This window comes from Chelonoidis abingdonii, chromosome 10 (assembly GCF_003597395.2).
Source record: "Chelonoidis abingdonii isolate Lonesome George chromosome 10, CheloAbing_2.0, whole genome shotgun sequence".
NCBI lineage: Eukaryota > Metazoa > Chordata > Testudines > Testudinidae > Chelonoidis > Chelonoidis abingdonii.
In genome coordinates this window covers 683,758-702,964 of record NC_133778.1, presented here as the reverse complement: position 1 = coordinate 702,964, position 19,207 = coordinate 683,758, and the positions used below count along the sequence as shown (strand labels likewise).

Sequence of the window (19,207 nt, the reverse complement as noted above, 5' to 3'; positions counted from 1 at the left end):
AAAAAAGAGAGAGATAACAAAATACGTACTGTCTAAAACCTGCTTTTTTTTCCAGTCTACCCCACATTTGGCCTTTGAGAAAAGTTTGTACTGGTATGATCCCCCTCCCTGCCTGAATCTTTTGCTAGAGCGGAAAAGGAGGCCACATTATACCCCATATGCCACGAGACCTTCTTTGGAGCATTGAGCCATACTATAATTTCTCACGCAGGGGAGTGGCAGGCCCCTAGGCGCTCACTTACCCACTCCTAACAGTGCCTGACTCTCACAACCGCCTCTGCCTTAACACCTAACAACTCGTGCTCCCTCAACTCAAAGACCAGCAGTGGCACTGGAAGAAGTCTTTGGCAAGAACCTGGGAAGACATCTCTGTGTTGGGTAGCTTAGTCACATTTTGTGAGGTTATCTCTGAAACATGAGATAAAAATTTCAGTTGCTTTAAAACAAAAAGGGAAGAACTGAATTAACTGGAAAGTGTCCTGCTGCCTCTTGGTGCATAGTCGATGTTGCCCATCCCCTGATTTTATTGTATATGTGTGTGGATCTGGTCTATATAATGAACAGCCTAACTATATTAACTATGTATTTTTTTTGTTGTTCTTGTTTTTTTTGAAGAGATGAATCCTACAGAAACACCAAGCAGTCTTCAACAAAGAAACCAGGCAACGAGTCAACCTAGACCAGAAGGCTAAACCGGAAAGCATTTATTCTTTGTCTATTAAATATCTTGAAGATTAATAGGAATACCAATAAATTTATACGTTAATCTTCGTTTACTTTTTGTGCAAAAACCATTTATCTTTACAATCTTCCACCAACGGCAACTCTCTCTTCTTGCGCATACATCTGTGTACTCAGATACATTACCACAATTTAAAGCAGACAACCAAACGAAACAACCACCCCCCAAACCGACAGAAAAGGCTGCAAGCAAAAAATCTGAAGGCATAAACTACAGCCTGAATGTTGAATTTCTTTTTTTTTTAAATACATGAGATATACTCCTCTCATAGAACTGGAAGCCTTGCAAAGGTCATGCGCAGTCCAGTCTCCTGCCCTCCACAGTAGGATCCAAAGTACCACATGACCAGAATCTTTTGCCCAGCATTCTTAAATCCCCTCCAGATGAACTCAGACACCCGCTCTTAGTAGCCGAATCGCTCACACACACTCGCGCCACCACTCCTATTAAATCATCCGACTAACTGAACTCGCCTAAGGAGGTCTGGACAATTTTTCTACTCACAAAGGCATGCTTTTAAATGCTTTAAGTTATCAGGATTCAGACTAGATATTGCCTTTAACACTCTGTATAATGTATGTGTGCCGGCCTGCCTGCACATCCGCTGTGGCAATTGCTGAAAAATGACCAGCCCTTATATCTATACCGCCTCAATACTTCTAAGATTTTCACTTTCAAATATGAAATCTCAGGGCTCTGAGGCAAAAGATTTTGAAAGACTTAAAACCAAAATATTTATTATAGGAATCGCCCTTCACCATGTGCCTGGTGCCTTTGCAACCATTCATAATAAGACCAAAACATGAGCTCCCTGCGCTTTAACTGATCACTTTGACTAGAAACCCAGCATTTCTTGCGTATCAATGTTATCAACTTGGTAAGACCTAGAGATTAGAAGTGTATCTTAAAACTTTTCTGAGCAGCAGCCAGCGTCCACTACTATCATTTATTTGAGAGCACGAGCCCAAGATTCCAGAAAGTGGGCTGAGTTAATAATGTCTCTTCTCCCATACCCTACACCATCTTCGCCTCGGAACACTGGAGTTCCACATTTGTGCATGAAACCTTTGTTACGTCGCTTTCCTTCTTAGCAATGACAAGGCGTGCTTGATCCGCCGCATGCACTTGACCATAATCCTCAGTAATCCAACTAACTTTATTTCACCTTCAGCAATCTTGATAGACACAGCCCAGAAAGCAGAAACCAGGTCTTGATATGCTTTAATGAAGTTCACAATTATGGTGGATGAATTCTGGACTAGACAGATTTTTGAGAGCTTTTGCTTACAGTCTCAGTCCCTGAGAAGTGCAGAACATTGGTGACTGTAACACAAACCCACATCTGACCAGAATGGACACAGTCTCTTCAGTGATCAACTTGTGATCAGTGTAATCTGCAAAGTCACGCAAATATTGCAGAGTCAAGCTGTATCGCAGACCCTCAGACATGTTGGAGACTTAGGGAAGACTGCCTCCCAGTTACTCGGAACAAATGTAATCTTGCATATCTCTCACGTGTTCCTCAACTCTCTGCATAAGCTCAGGCTATCGATTGAGTCTCCAGTTACGCTTTCTTTTCATCCTCACCCTTTCTGCCTGGCCGCTTGTCTCCACGGCGCTCGCAGTAGAGAGGGCATATGCGTATCTACTTTTGTCACCACTTTCTTACTGTTCTATTATAATATTCTTATAGTCGAGGCGCGACTCAGAGGTCATCTAGTCCAACCCCTGCTCACACGACCAATCCCCCACTAAATCATCCCAGCCAGGGCTTTGTCAAAGCCTGACCGAAAAACCTTAAGAAGGAGATTACCACCTCCCTAAGGACCTTTCAGTGACACCACCTTCTATGAAATAAAGTTTTCCTAATATCCCAGCTAACCCCACCGCAACTTGAGACCCATCCTACTCTTGTTTCTGTCATCCTGCTACACTCGAGAACAGTCTAGATCTACATCCTTTGACAACCTTATCTCAGTCGTATGAAAAGCCTACTCAAAGCCCCCCTGTACCCTATTGTTTTCACAACCTGCTTCACCTAACGTTGAGGAATAAAAGGCGAGCCGACGCGTATGAATGTTGTGGCATGCCCACTCCCTGTCGAGCCCGATTAAAGCGAGCTAGCGCCTTCGTTTGCTCTCCTCGAAACAATCAGAAAGGAACCAAAGGCGCTAGCTGACGGCCCAATTTTGTGCCTCAGCTCTCCTTCTCACCGACGACGCATGGAAAGGAAGGCGAGGCGAAAGCGTAGCAGCAAGGGGCATGCTGCGGTTTGGCCAAATTCCGTGCATGATTTATGAAGATGCTGTTGCACCACTTAACTGCACCCATGGCTTTCCTTATTTTAATATTGTTGCACACACCATTATCCTAACAAGTCACTCTGGAGTTCAGTTTTAGTGCAATTGCACCACGTAGACGCTTCAATGGATCCATCATATTTTTTGACATTTGTGTATACTCTGTCACTTGAGTTCAACCATACCAATACTGCAAAACCTGAATCCGAAATCAGAGAACTCTTCAAAACATGCTCACATGATAGGTCATGTTGTTGTGACAATCCGGAAGATAACTACGACTCTCTGTCACCAGACACCTGTCTCCTAACCAGTTCACATAGTTAAGAAATTTCTGTTCCTTTTACTCACTTCTTGCCTGTTCCCTACCCAAAATGGCTTCTGTTTGCCCACCGATGTCAAATTTCTCTCGTCAAGCAACTCTCGTTCTCTGCACCAACGAACTCATGCATCAGTTTAATGCTGTGATCTTAACAAAACACAAGAAACTACTTTGCAAGTAAATCACACTGTTAAGGCACTTCCTTATTGCAGAAGCAGCACCAGCATAGGAAACGACCATACGTACATCATCAGATTCTAGCGCTACCATCCTCTGAATGTTTCATTCACATGTCCATCTTCAGGGTGTTATACGTAAAGTCACAACGGCTGTGAACGGAAAGGAAGCTGTATCAACCAACTGTATGCTTTGAGACATTTGACATATTCACCTCTCTCAATTTAAAATCCTTTTCTACCTCTGCGATCGAAATAATCGCGTATACCAAGGTATATCGCTGAAAAAGAAAACTCATCATATAGCAAAATTTATTCTCTGTCGCCAGCTCCAAAAAACTAAAAAAAGCCCATGGATAAAATCAGGAAGAAAATCTTCAAACGCAGATTCTCTTGGGCTTTCCTGCTTTATCCTATGTCGACACATCCAATATAGCTAATCAAGCTTTGCTATGAATTGGTCATACCACCATTAACACGCAAAAAAGACTCTACACGTAAGTGCCCACTTGACAGCGTGCAATTGAAGTAAAATCTGTTGGACATATACAGAGGGGCCAAAAAAGCAGCACGAAGCTTTCCTTGCCCACCCCTGCCCAGCATCACCTCACACGTAATTTGTGAAGATCAGGATCACAAGTTGGCAGACTACTATAACTTACGTCCGGCTCTGTCCGGAACTGTCCAACGTTATCAGTTGTCGCAATGTTCGTGATCGGTCACACTCCCCAGTAGAATGATGGACTGAGAACCACCAATCCACATAATAACTAGGCCAACTTTAGTTATTGGATGAGATCCTGTGAATCCTACAGACCCAATAGCAAATTTGAACCATCGCAACCTCTCTCGTCATCTGTCAACCCACATTCCCTTCTAAAATTCTCTCTTTAATCTCCCTAGACCCAGGGTCCCAGCCGTCGTGGCCGTCTCGGCCCTGCGCGCCTGCTGGCCAATCAAACTGTCGCCCCGTACTGGCCGCGGATGACATCCGCCAAATGTTGCTGACAAGCTGTGTCATCCAAGCATCGCCACCACGAAATTCACACTGATTTTCGGCGGTATCTCACAGTGACGCCTATTACCGTGCTGACCTGCCGCGCCGCGCGCGAACTCTCAGTGGACTCGTCCCCTTGCCCACGGTCCTCCGTGGCCGTTGCGCCTGCGCCCGCCAGACAAACAAGCAGTTGGGACCACTGCTTTAGACCAATTTAAAGTGAAGATTTAGTCTTTTCAGTTCATTCTAGCTACCTACGACAGCTGTCCGTACTTGCAAAATGTAACCTCTGTTTGTCTTTAAGCGCTCCTTCACTCCAGCTGATTAGGTCGCACCTGAGTTACGTAAGTGCATTAGATACTGGTATGGCACCATTAGTCCTATAAATTTCTTTAAAAATATCCAAATGCTTATCCATAACTTTCATCGTACAGCGAAGAAAAGAATTCTACAAAACCAGTGCAGCTTATGTCTCAACTGCAAAAAAGCTTGGCGCCCTTCCATCATATGACAACCAGGAAGGACCTATCAGTAAACAGCTAGGTAAAGGTCAAACCTGTCCATTAACCATGTCTCCATGTTTTGATACTTTAGTTGCATCTTTTCCCCTCTTGTCATCTTTAACTGTAATAATGGAACTGCTACTTTCTCTCACATCTGAACACATAAACGCATCTTAAGTACCACTCATCACATTGGTCACACAAACTAGCAGCAATAATCTGATTTTTTCATATATTAGACATTTGCCAATTGATTTTAAAGGTGAAACTTTCACTTTCTCCCTATACCTGGTGTGACAAGTTTCCTCCTCTAAATTGGCGGGCTTCCTGCCGCTTATTGCCCAGATTGCTCACCTAACTCGGATCTCCCCACAGTCTGATCACTCTCCTTGTACTGATCAGGAGTGGAGGTTTGAGGGGACCCGCGCCCGCTCTCTACTCCGCGGTTCCACCCAGGCCACCCTGTGAATTGCAGCTGTCTCATAGTGCCCTGTAACAGCTCATGACAGTCAACTCCTGGCTACTTCCCATTGGCCTCCTCCACAACACCTTCTTTATCCTCACCATCAGACCTTCCTCCTGGTGTCTGATAACGCTTGTACTCTGTAGTCCTCAAGCAGCACACTCTCTCACTCCCACTCCTTTGCCTCTTGCTCCAGCTCCTCACATGCACTACTCTCTCTACTCCTCCCTCCGAGCTGACTGGAAGAGCTCCTCTTTAAACCCAGGTGCCCTGTTAGCCTGCCTTGATGGCTGCAGGTGATCTAATCAGCCTGTCTGCTAATTGGTTCATAGGCAGGTTTCCTGATACCTAAGTGCAGCCCTGCTCTGTCACTCAAGGAACAGAGCCTGCTCTCCGTGCCAGTAGTGATTCTCCCTTCTACCGCTCGCTGTAGAAGGAAGGAGGACAGGCTGGCGCCTGCTGTTGTTCCTGCTGGGCGCTGGCCCTGCGCTCGCCTCCACTGCTGCTCCTCCTCTGCTGCTCCCCTGGCTGAGCAACAACCACCACCCACCCTCTCTCTCATCCTGCTTACTGCGGCTGACTATATTCCCCCCACTCCACACCTCGGTTCTGCGTAACTCACCTAACAGCCCTTGAGGATGGGGGGCGCTGGCCTGCTTCCCAGAAAGGGGGGAGTGAGGGCCCCGGCTCTTGTTGCTCGAGGACACCTTCTGAACGCAGGTCCCTCTGCCCTGACACCAGCACACCACCATCTGGAGGCTGCTGGGCACTCGCTGGCTGTCTGATCTGGGAGCTCTTTGGCTGCCTCGAGAGGAGAGCAAAGGAGAAAGGGCACCGCCCGCTGCTTGCAGACCCACGCTGAAGACACTGTCGAGCGAGCCACTTTCTGACTGAGTATTCTTCGAATCTGTGCTCTTCTGGTGGGTTTTGGACGTTGTCTGGATACCGCGGGTGTGGCGTGGAGCCCTTGCCCCCGGGGTCCATCTTGTTCCCCTTTCACCCCCTACCACCATCGTTGTCCCCTCTCATCCCCCCCTGCTGGGCTGTTTTCCTTCGCCTTTGGACTCCTGCCTGGACTGAAGCTGCTCACACTGCCCTCCCACACCTCTTCCATCCTTTGGGCGCTGCACAAGCAGCAAGCACCTCCATTGACATCTTTCACAAGTGCCCTGTGCGCACCACCTTCCCCTCCTGGACTAGTTAGCCAACCCCTTTCCTTTTTTGTCCGCCCCATCTATTTCCTCTGCGTCCCGATGAGTTCTTGCCCCAGCCTGCACTGTTGCCGTGGCCCTCTGCCCATACCAGCTCGCCCTTCCCCCACCCTGTGCTCCCCCAGCCCTGAATTGGTCCCTCCCCTCGTGCGCCCATGCCCCCCATGCGCCTTCTGCCCTTCACCCCAATTGAGTTTCCCCTTGTCACTGCAACCCCCCCACCCCGCCATTTGTCCCCCCACTGAATCCCTAATGCAACTAAAGGAGCCGGAAACTCCCACGCGTCGGTGTCACCCTTCCCAAACCCCTAAGTCCTTGGTTGCTCCCCAACGCCCCTTAGCACTTCCCTTCTGCACCCTCCCTCCCTGCCTGCAGCCTAGCGGGAAGGGGTGGTTGCTCCTCTTCTTCCCCTCCCTCGTCTGTTGTCACCCTCCCGCTCTCTTTATGGGAAACCTCCCAACTCCTGATCAGACACAGGAGGAGTTGATCCAGACTGTGGGGAAGATCACTGAGGTGAGCAAATCTGCCAATAAGCGCAGGACCCGCCAAGGTAGAGGAGGAACTTTGTCACACCAGGTATAGGAAGAAAGTGAAAATTCACCTTTTAAAATCAATGCAAATGTCTAAATTAATGTAAAAATCAGAATTATTGCTGCTGTGACCAATGTGAATAGTATTAAATCTTTAAAGTGTTCAGAAATGGTGAGAAAAGTACAATCCATATTAAACAGTTAAAATGAACAAAGGGGAAAAAAAGCATGCCAACTAAAGTATCAAAACATGAGACATGGTTAATGGACAGGTTTGCCTCTTACCTAGCTGTTTCACTATAGTGTCCTTCCTGGCTTTCATATATGAAGGGCCAAGCTTTTTTTCAGTTGAGACACTAGCTGCACTGTTTTTAGATTCCTTTCTTCCTGACATGAAAGTTATGAGATAAGCATTTAGGATATTTTAAAAGAAATTTTATAGACTCAAATGGTGTACAAATACCATATCTAATGCACTTACTAACTGCAGGTGCTGACCTAATCAGCTGGAATGAAGGACCTTAAAAGACAAACAAGACAGGTTACATTTTTGCAAAGTACAGGACAGCTGTTCCTAGGCTTAGCTAGAAATAACTAAAAAGACTAAAATCTTCACTTAAATATGGTCTAAAGCAGTGGTCCCCAACCCTTTTTGTCCTGCGGGCGCCAGACAACGAGCCACGGAGGACCGTGGCAGCGGACGAGCATCCACTGAAATTCCGCCGACAGGCAGCAACGTCAATAGGCGTCACTGCTGAAATACCGCCGAAAATCAGTGGCATTTCGGTGGCGATGCCTCTGGATGACACAGCTTGTCAGCAACATTTCGGCGGATGCTCATCCGCCGGCCAGTACGCGGGCACACTTTGATGCCCCAGCAGGCGCCATGGCGCCCAGAGGCACCACGCTGGGGACCCCTGGTCTAGGGAGATAAAGAGAAATTCTTAGAAGGGAAATGTGGTGACAGAGACAGAGAGGTTGCATCGGGTTCAATTCTGCTATGGTCTGTAGGAATTCAACAGGATCCTCATCCAATAACTTAAATTGCCTAGTCATATGAATGGATTGGTGGTCTCAGTCCACTTCCTAATGGGCGAGTGTGACCATCACAGAACCATTGCCACAACTGATAACTTGGACAGTCTCCGGACAGAGGCCACGGACGTAAAGTTATAGTAGTCTCCAACTTTCATCACTGATCTTCTCAAATACAGTCGTGGTATGCTGGCAGGGTGGCAAGGGAAAAGCTTACGGTGCTGCTTGCCCCATCTGTATCTGTCCAACAGATTACTTCAATTTGCACGCTGTCAAAGTGGGCACTTTTCACATGTATTCATTTTTTTTCCTGTTAATGAGTTAGGTATGAACCAAATCATAGCAAAAGCTTGATTAGCTATACTTGATCTCAACATTACACTAAAGCAGGAAACCCAAGAGAATCTCTTTGAAGATTTTCTTCCTGATTTATCCATGGGGCTTTTTTTAGTTTTTGGAGCTGGCACAGAAATAATTTTCTAATAGTGATAGTTTTCTTTTTTCCACATAATTCACCTTGGTATACACAATTAATTTTCACTCACTTAAAAATCATATTTGAAATGAGAGAAAGGTGGAATATCAAATGTCTCAATAAGCATACAGTTGTTGCTACAGCTTCCTTTCCTTCACAGCACTGTGACTTTCCGTATAACACCCAGAAGATGACAATGTGAATGAAACCATTCAAACATGTACGCTAAGAATCTGATGATGTACTAATGGTCTTTCCTAATGCTGGTGCCTGCTTCTGCAATAAGGGAAGTGCCTTAAACAGTGTGATTTACTTGCAAAGTCAGAGTATTTCTTATGTTTTTCTAAGATCACAGCATTAAACTGATCATTGAATTCTGTGGTGTCAGAGCACAAGAGTTCTGACAGAGAAGACATTTGACATCAATGACAACAGCCATTTTGGGTAAGGGAACCAGCAAAAATGAGAAAAGGAACAGAAACTTTCTAAACTATGGTTTCAACTGGTTAGGACAGGTCAGGTGTCTGTGACACAGAGATCTAGTTTCTTCCGGCATGTGCCACAACAACATGACCTATCCATGCTAGCAATGTGAAAATTCTCTGATTCAGATCATTTGCCAGTATTTGTATTTAATCAAATGACAAGATAATACACAAATGTCAAAAATATGATGGCATCCATTGAAGCTCTACTTCAATTCCACTAAAACTGGGAAACTCCAGAGTGCACCTTGCTTCTAAGCATAATGTGTGCAACAATATTAAAATCAAGGAAAGCCCATGGTGCAGTTAATGGTGCAACAGCATCCTTCATAATCATGCCACAATTCCAAACCACATCCCCTTGCTGCTACACTCCCCGCCTTCCTTCCCATCTTCTCAGTGAAACGGACAGCTGCCAGGCACAAAATGGCCTCAGCTTGACCCTGCTTGTTCCTTTCTGATTGTTTCCAGAGAGCAAACGAGCGACTAGCTCCTTCTAATCAGAGGCTCACAGAAGTGGCATCCCACAACATTCAGTACCATCCTCCCTTTTATTCCTCAACTTCTAGGTGAAGCCATTGTGGGAAACAATAGGGGCTACAGGGGGGGATTTGATAGCTGCTTTCAACTACCTGAATAGGGGTTTCAAAGAGGATAGATCTAGACTGTTCTCAGTGGTAGCAGATGACAGAACAAGGAGTAATGGTCTCAAGTTGCAGTGGGGGAGGTTTAGGCTGGATATTAGGAAAACTTTTTCATTAGAAGGGTGGAGAAGCACTGAAATGGGTTCCTTAGGGAGGTGGTGGAATCTCCTTCTTTAAAGGTTTTTACGGTCAGGCTTGACAAAGCCCTGGCTGGGATGATTTAGTTGGGGATTGGTCCTGCGTTGAGCAGGGGGTTGGACTAGATGACCTCCTGAGGTCCCTTCCAACTATGATATTCTATGAAACAAAGTCAACAGTGTACTGACAACACCTAGCTCCCTATCCTTCTCTAACTCAGACCCCCTAGACAAGCCCCAAGGCAGAAACGGATGAGGATGAAAAAAGCTAACTGAGACTCAATCCGATAAGCCTGAGCTTATGCAGAGAGTTGAGGGAAGCACGTAGAGAACCTATCAAAATACATTTGTTCCAATAACTGGAGGCATCTTCCCTAATCATCAACATGGTCTGCAGTCTAGCGATCACACTTGACTCCTCAATATTGCTAGACTTGCAGATTACACTGATCACAAGTGATCAATGAAGAGACTGTGTCCCATTCTGTCAGATGTGGGTTGTGTTACAGTCACCAATGCTTCTGCACCTCTCAGGACTGAAACTGTAAGCAAAAGCTCCTCCAAAAATCCTGTCTAGTCCAGAATTCATCCAACCATCTTCTGAATGTGGTGAACTCATAAAAGCATATCAAACCTGTCTTCTGCTTTCTGGGCTGTCTATCAAATTGCTGCAAGGTGAAATAAAGTTATTGATTACTATGGATTATGCTCAATTCATCTCATCAACCACCTTGTCATTGCTAAAAAAGCACCTAACCAATTTTCATGCACAAATCTGGAACTCCATGTTCCGGAGGCGAAGACTTGTAGGTATTGGAGAAAGGACATTATTAACTACAGGCCCACTCTTCTGGAATTTGCTCTCTCTCAAAATAAATATAAGTATGACCCTGGCTGCTCTCAGAAAAAGTTTTAAGATACACTTCTATCTCTAGGTCTTACCAATTGATAACATTACAAAATGCTGGCTTCCTAGTCAAAGTGATCAGTTCAAAAGTCGCAGGGAAGCATCATGTTTTGTCTCATTATTGAAATCTTTGCAAAGGCACCCAGGCACCATGGTGAAGGGCATCCTATAATAAATATTTTGAGTTTAAGTCTTTCAAAATCTTTTGCCCTCAGAGATTTCATATTGAAAGTGAAATTCTAGATACTTAGCTATACATATAAGCTGTCCATTTTTCAGCAATGCCACAGCATGTGCAGACCCACACACATACACTTATACAGAGTGTTAAAGGCAATATCTATCTAATCCTGATAACTTAAAGCATTAAAAAGCATCCTTTGTGATAGAAAAAATGTCCAGACCTCCTAGCGATCATAGCTCATGATTTAATAGGATAGCTCAGTGGTTTGAGCATTCGCCTACTAAACCCAGGGTTCTGAGTTCAATCCTTGAGAGGGCCATTTAGGGATCTGGGGCAAAAATCTGTCAGTGGTGGTACTTGATCCTACTGTGAAGACAGGAGACTGGACTCAATGACCTTTCAAGGTCCCTTCCACTTCTATGAGAGAGGTATATCTCCATGTATTTAAAAAAAAAAAAATTCAACATCAGCCTGTAAGTTTATGCCTTCAATTTTGCATGCACACCTTTTCTGGTCGGTTTGGGGGGGGGGGGGGTTGGTTGTCGTTTTTGTTTTCCATGCTAAATTGGGTAGATATATCTACTCACACAATGTATGCAAAAGATTGCCATTTGGATTTATAAATAAATGTTTTGCACAAAAAAGTAAACAAAGATACGGTATAAATTTATGGTATTCCTATTAATCTCTCAAGCATATTTAATAGACAAAGAAAAATGCTTTCCGGTTACCTTCTGGTCCAGGTTTGACTCGTTGCCTCGGTCCCTTTGTTGAAGACTGCCTTGGTATTCTTGTAGGACTTCCACTCTTCAAAAAAAAAACCAACAACAACAAAAAAAAACATGTTAATATAAGTTAGCTTTCATTCATATAGACAGATCCACACACATATACAAATAAAATCAGGGATGGCAAAATCTACTTGCACAGGGCAGGCAGGACACTTTCCTAGATTAATGCAGTTTCTTACCCTTTTTTGTTTTAAAGCAACTGAAATTTTTAGTCCTCATGGTTTCAAGAGATAACCTCACAAATGTGAACTAAGCATACCCAACACAGAGATGTCTTCCCAGTCTGCCAAAAGACTGTTCCAGTGCCACTGCTGGTCTTAGAGTGAGAGGAGCACTGATTGTTAGTGTTAAGGCAACCTGGGGGAAGTCAGCCACTGTAGGAGTGGGAGCCCTAGGGGCCTGCCACTCCCACTGCTGCAGCAGATATACTAGATGGGGCTCAACTGCCCCAAAGAAGGTCTCTGCATATGGGGTATAAGGTGGCCTCCTTCCGCTCTAGCAAAAGATTCAGGCAGGGGAGGGGGATCATACCATACAAAAACTTTACTCCAAAGCCAAATGTGGGGTAGACTGGAAAAAAGCAGGTTTTCAGACAAGTACTATTTTGTCATATCCTCTGCTCAAAAAAAAAAAAAAAATGGTGTCTTTGAATTTGCTGTGAAAACTTCTTCTCACTTGCAGGTCGAATGATGAGCCCAATGATGGAGATTAGCTCATCATTTAACCATGGCTCCCTGTTCTTATAGCATGGCACAAGAGGGAACAGAACACCCAGTAGCTTTCACTATTATTAGTGTCATCCACCATACCTCTCATCAGTTTCACTGCCCTTTTACAGAACCTTCCTATTTTGTCTACATCATTTTTAAGATGTAGTGACCAAAACTGAACAGTATGAGGTGAGAGCATACAGTGATTTACAGAATGCAGTTATATCTCAGCATCTTGGTCCAAATCCTGAAATATGTTTAGCACCTCTCAGGATTTCCCCCTCATCTGACTTTTGAATGCATCTATGAATTAACAACGCATGTCTTCTGCATCCAAGAATAACTGCCAACCCTACTGATAATGCATATTCTCATGATATGAATGAGACTCGTACCTTGATAATTTCTATATGGTTATTAAAAAATTCTTTGATACCCCCTCAAATCTGAACACTGCTCTAAGCGAAACAGCACACTATAATATTTCTTACATCTGTGATATCTGAAATACATGGCTATAGAACACCTACGCATGCGTTAAGGAAAATGCTCACCATAAAAGACATGTATGAAATAAAATGAAATATAGGAGAAAGAAAGGAAAAATATGCTTACCAAACTACTCTATATTCCTATTTACAACAATGCTAGAATCAATTTCTAAGAAAGCACGGAGACAGTGCACCCCATTGATAATAATTTGAGACACTTAACATCAAGAAGGTGAAGATTACCTGCTACAGGAGGGTCTGTAAATTTGCTTTTAGAGGGCATATTTTCCCCATTATGTGCAAGTAATGTTAATGAGCACAATAGGAGTTAAGAATGCAGACAGTAGAGAGAACTTATGGATTTTCTCCAAACACAAAACTGAAAAATAATTATTTTTAATTGATGGTTGCAATTATGTTATTGTTTCAACTCTTTGCAGGAGCTGTTAATCACTACAAGCATCTTATGGGCAAGCAAGCAATCTATGGGCAAATGAGATTTAACAACTAGTTTGAGCCATTCAAAAACTGAAGTAAAATATGCACCAAAAATACTAAGGCACATACCTCTGCCTTCAGAATTTCAAAAGACTTGAAATAAAACAAAAACATATAGATATTACAGCCAGAAATGTCTCTACACAAAATGAACGACAGGTGATATTGCATAAAGCAACTGGTTTTGATAAAGATTTATTCATTAGATTTTTGCAGTTATTTTACCTGTAGCAAGATAGGAAATGTTTTGGTTTCACTCTTTAGGAAGTATTGAGATTTACCGAAAAATAAAACTACTGCAAACAAAAGGGAAGGTAATAATGAAGTGGTTTATTTTAATTACTACCATCTTTTTACACTCATAACATTATGCAAGAGGCAAAATAAAACCTAGCATTCCAGCAAAATCTGGGTTGAGGGCCTTTGGGGCACATCTGGTCTGATCAGGCATTCTCATGACTTATGATGATGCAATTATTAGCACAGGTGGGGAAGAAGTTGAGACTAGGTGGAGAGGCTTCTAACAGAGCTGGTTTAGTGATTTATTTGTGTCAGCATGGTTTTACATTTTTGTACAACGCATGTACCATGACAACAGATCTAAAATAATAGCTAATTTTTATCACTATGGTAATGTACAAAAAAAAGTATGTTAATTCTGTTCTCTTACAAATTCAGAGGCTCTGAGACTTTAAAGAGCAGTCACTAATGGAGTCATTACAACAGTTTTTACTTTACAGTTAATTTCAAACTAGTCTGGAAAAATTAATTTAAGACTTAGCCCAAGTAGTAAGTACAAATACTTGCAAATTTTGTGACATCTTACTTGTATTTGTTTGGGAAGTTTAAAGTCTGTGCTCCATCTAAATCTGCTAATCAAGCCTTCCGTATCAGCAGCTACACACCTTGGATAGCTGTATTTATGTGGTAAGAGGCACAAATGTAATGCTGATTATTGGAAATCTAGCACATCACGAGGAGAATATGCTCCAGAGAGATACTCTGCCACTTTTGCTTTTAAATCCCTCTTCTGATCCACAGGGGCGATGTTCAACCACTGCATTAATGGGACTGTTAATGCAGGGACATTATGAAAACCCTCTGTCAATGACCAGCCCTTCCTCTGAGCTCCACTGCCCTCACAAGTCACCGTGATACACAGAAGACTCATGCCAAAAGTAAGGTTAGAACACCGCTGGTCACAAGATGTGTTCAGGATCCAATCATTGGCTCAGTGATTTTATACTCCTAAGTGGTCTGAAGGCTAAGCAGTTAACTGGGAACTCAAGGACAAAAGTAATATACTGAGAATATGCCTTTATAACTTGAGAGGAAAAGAAGTTAGTCTTTGCTCCGTAGTATTCAGGGTCTCACGGGGATATAAATTGGACCAATGTCTGGACTTCTCATATTACTCACTGGCCATTGTAGAAAAAATGTATCTCCCACTCAAAAGAAAGGGTATACAACTCACACATGCATTGTAAGATATTAGCAGTTTGTTATCCCCCCTTCTCCCCCTATAAATCATCAAGTCCGACAGACTGGACAATACATTAAAAAAAACCCTTCGGCATTCCTATTCTCGGGAGTAATTCTAATTCACCCATTATCCCAGACTCCTCCAAAGGGTACTGCTACCCTAATTAGAACAACATTGCTATGATTGTTTTTTAAATATATAACCAGGTTTTGTTCATGTCGGCATATCAATATAAACCATTTAGCACATTCTCTGCATGAATGTACCTCTGTGTTAAGTGAACAGTAAATGCCGGAAATACGGCCAATTTCCAATGCACTGAGAGCTACCATCTCCCTTGGAAAGTGCCCTGAATCCTTCTCCAACCTTTCATATTCCCATTATTTGCTTCTAAAACAGTTGTCATTATTCTGAATCAAAGTTTTGTTTAATAACAGCCACCATTTACTGACCACATGAGATGCATGACAGCAACAGAGAAAGATCTATATTGGCCAGGGTCCTTGTAACTTGTGTGATTTTGACAGTATGACTTACTTGGAAATATCAATCTCTTATTTTTTCCTGATAACCTGAGATTTGTAGACTGTAAAGAGATGTCCCACCAACTTTGCTAGCTAACCCCTTCAGCCACAAAGGAATGTCCTAGGACAGAGAATTTTGGCTGGCAAATTGTATACTTTAATGTATGACTTCCATTATATGGAGTGTGAATAAGTGACACCATCAAAAGAGTCATTTGGAACTTTAATATTTATGAAAAACTCCCAAACAAAGCTCTATGGAACTACTGCATTTGTCCCTCTCAGAGCAGCTGCTTTCTTTGATTCAGTAACATTGTTTAAATATATATTCTAGATCATTTCCACACAGAAATTCTCCTCTGAAAGAATGTCACTAGACGTGCCTTAAAGGATGATCCAAACGACCAGTTGCAGAGCAACAGAGATTGTGTAGCAATAAACAACAGACACCAGAGATGTGGCCAAAAGTGACAGGATATTACAAAATGCTACAGCCAAAAGTTTCAACAGCCATCTGTAAAACAGGTCAGACCTTTTCAATGTGTTTTGCCTTAGGGTTCACTGACATCCTATCCAGCTTCTGTAGCCACTTTCCCCATAAACAGCACCATATGCTTCAGAAGGTCCACCTAAGGCCTGAGTTCCCTGGCTTTTGTCACAAGTCTTGAAGTTATCTTTATGATCTAAAAAGTCAGTCATGCTATGGAAGTGCCTACCTGAGAACAAAATTACTCGATCTGGACCAAGAGCATACAAAACACAATTTTACTTTCTCTCTTCACAAGCAAGGGGATAAGCAATAACCAGAAAGCATCCATCTTCCAACACACACTGAAGATTGCCTGGCAGATATTATCTGAATGCTTCCTGTTCGTTTTTGCTCAGACTAGCTTTACTTTCATTTTAGAAAATGTATTATGGATACCAGGATATCACCACTTGCTAGTGACAGAACAGATTTTCTTTAACAAAGAATATGCAAGAATTTGAAGGCATTTGTCCAGTGCTCAAACTTCTGGAGATAAATAGCAAGAGGAATATTACAAATTCTGAGAAGAGAGAAGCACACACAAAATCTAGTCTAGAAGTCTAATCTCAAACAAGCCTGGTTAGCAAATTGAGGTCTAAGTGACAGTATACATTAAAAGTGTTAAGACAGACTTTTAAATGAACAAAGCTTTCTTATACGTAGTATTCAAACCACTCAGCTTGAAACACTGCAGGCATCAGAATTGACAGCAGGGAGCCTGTCTCTCCCGCACTTTAAATATCCCCTCTGCTGGTGCCCAGTCAGAAAGGAAAAGGAAGGTGCCTGACTTGAATGCAGAGGGGACAGGAGCCAGACCAGATAGAGGGAAAGGAGTAGATTGGGGCAAGAAGCCTGGTAAAACTCAGACTAAAGGTGGGAGGGGAGAGAGAAAATGACTAGGAGCCAGGGGTGGAAACTGATCTGGTGTGTGAGGAGAGAAAACGGTGACTGGCTGGGCAAAGAGATTGGGACGATAAGCCAGGGGTGTGGTGGTATAGACTGAGGGTGGATGAAGAGCCCAGAGAGGGAGCCTGGGAATTGGAACCAGCGTAGGTGAAAGGAGAACAGAACAGATGAGGAGCCAGAGACTAAGGCTCCACAAGGAAACTGGGACTAAGACAAGAAGCATAAGGAGTGGAGACTGGGACAGGATAGTCAAGGAGAACTGGACTGAGGTGAAGAGCCAGGGATGGGGAAAAAGAACTGGTACAGAAACAAGTAGGAAGGGAGAAGGAGAGCAGGCAAAAGGGTCTATGATCACAAGAGTACACTGCCCTCCGCAACCTAAAATGGCACCCAAGATTACTGAGTCTCATCATTGCTCCATGGTCAATAAATATGTGTGAAACCCACTGTGTGTTGCAACCCCCTGCAGTGTCTGATCTACATAGAGAAGGACACAGAGGACTCCCTTAGTGCAAGTGGCAGAGGTCTGTGTGGAGGACCTAAACTGGGGGTTCTCAAACTGGGGGATCATGACCCCTCAGAGGGTCACAAGGTTATTACATGGGGGGGTCATGAGCTGTCAGCCTCCACCCCAAACCCTGCTTTGCATCCAGCATTTACAATGGTGTTAAATATATAAAAAAGTGTTTTTAATTTATAAGGGGGGGCTCGCACTCAGAGGCTTGCTATGTGAAAGGGGTCACCAATACAAAAGTTTGAGAACTACTGACCTAAATGTTCCAACCATGCGGTTGGTGGGTGGCATCATATTGACACATGATGGATTTTTTTTTTTCAGTTTGGTTTTTGTGCGTCATTTTCCAGGTGTCTAATAAATCACCACACACTATATTAAAAGAACATAACAAAGGTTGCAAGGTCTAAACATTCAAACGTTAGGAAGTGCCAGAATTAGGGCGGCCCATGCAACCTTAATCTGCCCCCCTTCTGCATATGCATTACGATATATAGGCTTTCTGTACATGATCACACACTGCTTTCCCACAGAATCCCTGCCTCTTTCAGTGCACAGATGGATGGGGCTTTAATTAATGAGCCCCTATTCAATATTTTGTCTTCCCCTCTTTGCTCAGTGTGTCGCCCCAGGCCTTATTCACTTCACATTATTCAAACACTGCTCTGATACAGAATTCTCTTCTTCATGGGCTTTTCTGTGGCACTTATTACTATAGTATCTAAGTGCTTTACAAATGTTCATTTATCTTCACAACTCCCCTGTGAGGTGATGGTTCCATTTTACAGATGGGTAGCTGAGATAGAGAGAGACTAAGATAAAAAATATCCACTAATTTTGGATGCCCAATATGAAACTACTAAAATCTAATTTTTCAGAGTATATATATATACATACATTATGTAGCAATTTGTGTATTCAGCCACCATTCCCACTGGCCTCAATTGCAGCTGAGTGCCCAGTACTTCCGCAAATCACACCCCAAGTGTCCCAGATTGGATACCCAGAAAATGAGAAAAATGAAGTTAGTAATCACCTGTGAACATTTTGGTTTAAGCGACTTGCCCAGCATCACATAGGAACTCTCTGGCAGAGGTAGGGATAGAATCCAATTCTAGGGGGTAGCATTCAACTGCCTTTACTATAAGATAGTTCTTTCTCTTCTTGCCAACTCCTGCCTCACTCACTACACACCTTCCAACTGCTGCAACAAATGAGGCAGGAGTCCTACAGACAGCAGTCTCCTTCACTGCACAACCTGGAGCAGTCTATCCTGTGTACTAAATGTGGAAGGGGTCACATGGAAAAATTAGTAGGTAATTAAAAACTATAACAATGCACACACACAAGGGAGTCAAAGGCAGGCTGCACTGACCCCTTAATTCTGGCATTTCCTAACTTGACTGCTTGAACGTAGCTATGTGTGTGTAATATTGATATAAAAAGATATGAGTAGAAGGCCTGGAAACAGTATCTCCTACACAGACAAGTCAACAGCAGTAATGCATGCCAACATTAAGTTTCTACTGTCATAATTAGGGGTTTGAAACTGGCAGCAATGCAACTTACTCTACATGTCAAATAAAAGTACCTTTTATCATATTATGTGCTACATCATGCTATATCAAAAAATAATTATGAATGAAGTAT

At 43.2% G+C, this 19,207-nt stretch overlaps 1 protein-coding gene across 2 annotated transcripts in view; it reads right to left on the bottom strand.

Moving 5' to 3' along the window:
- TRAF3IP1 (TRAF3 interacting protein 1) overlaps positions 1–19,207 on the bottom strand; it is a 134,099-nt gene that overhangs the window by 91,390 nt on the left and 23,502 nt on the right. The window contains exons 7-9 of one of the 2 annotated variants that reach the window (XM_075069854.1): positions 11,843–11,918; positions 7,726–7,764; positions 7,530–7,631 (exon numbers count right to left, since the gene is read on the bottom strand). In XM_075069854.1, the coding sequence (XP_074925955.1) occupies positions 7,530–7,631; positions 7,726–7,764; positions 11,843–11,918 (217 nt within the window). The remainder of the gene's footprint in view (positions 1–7,529; positions 7,632–7,725; positions 7,765–11,842; positions 11,919–19,207) is intronic. The other variant, XM_075069852.1, reaches the window with a different exon arrangement.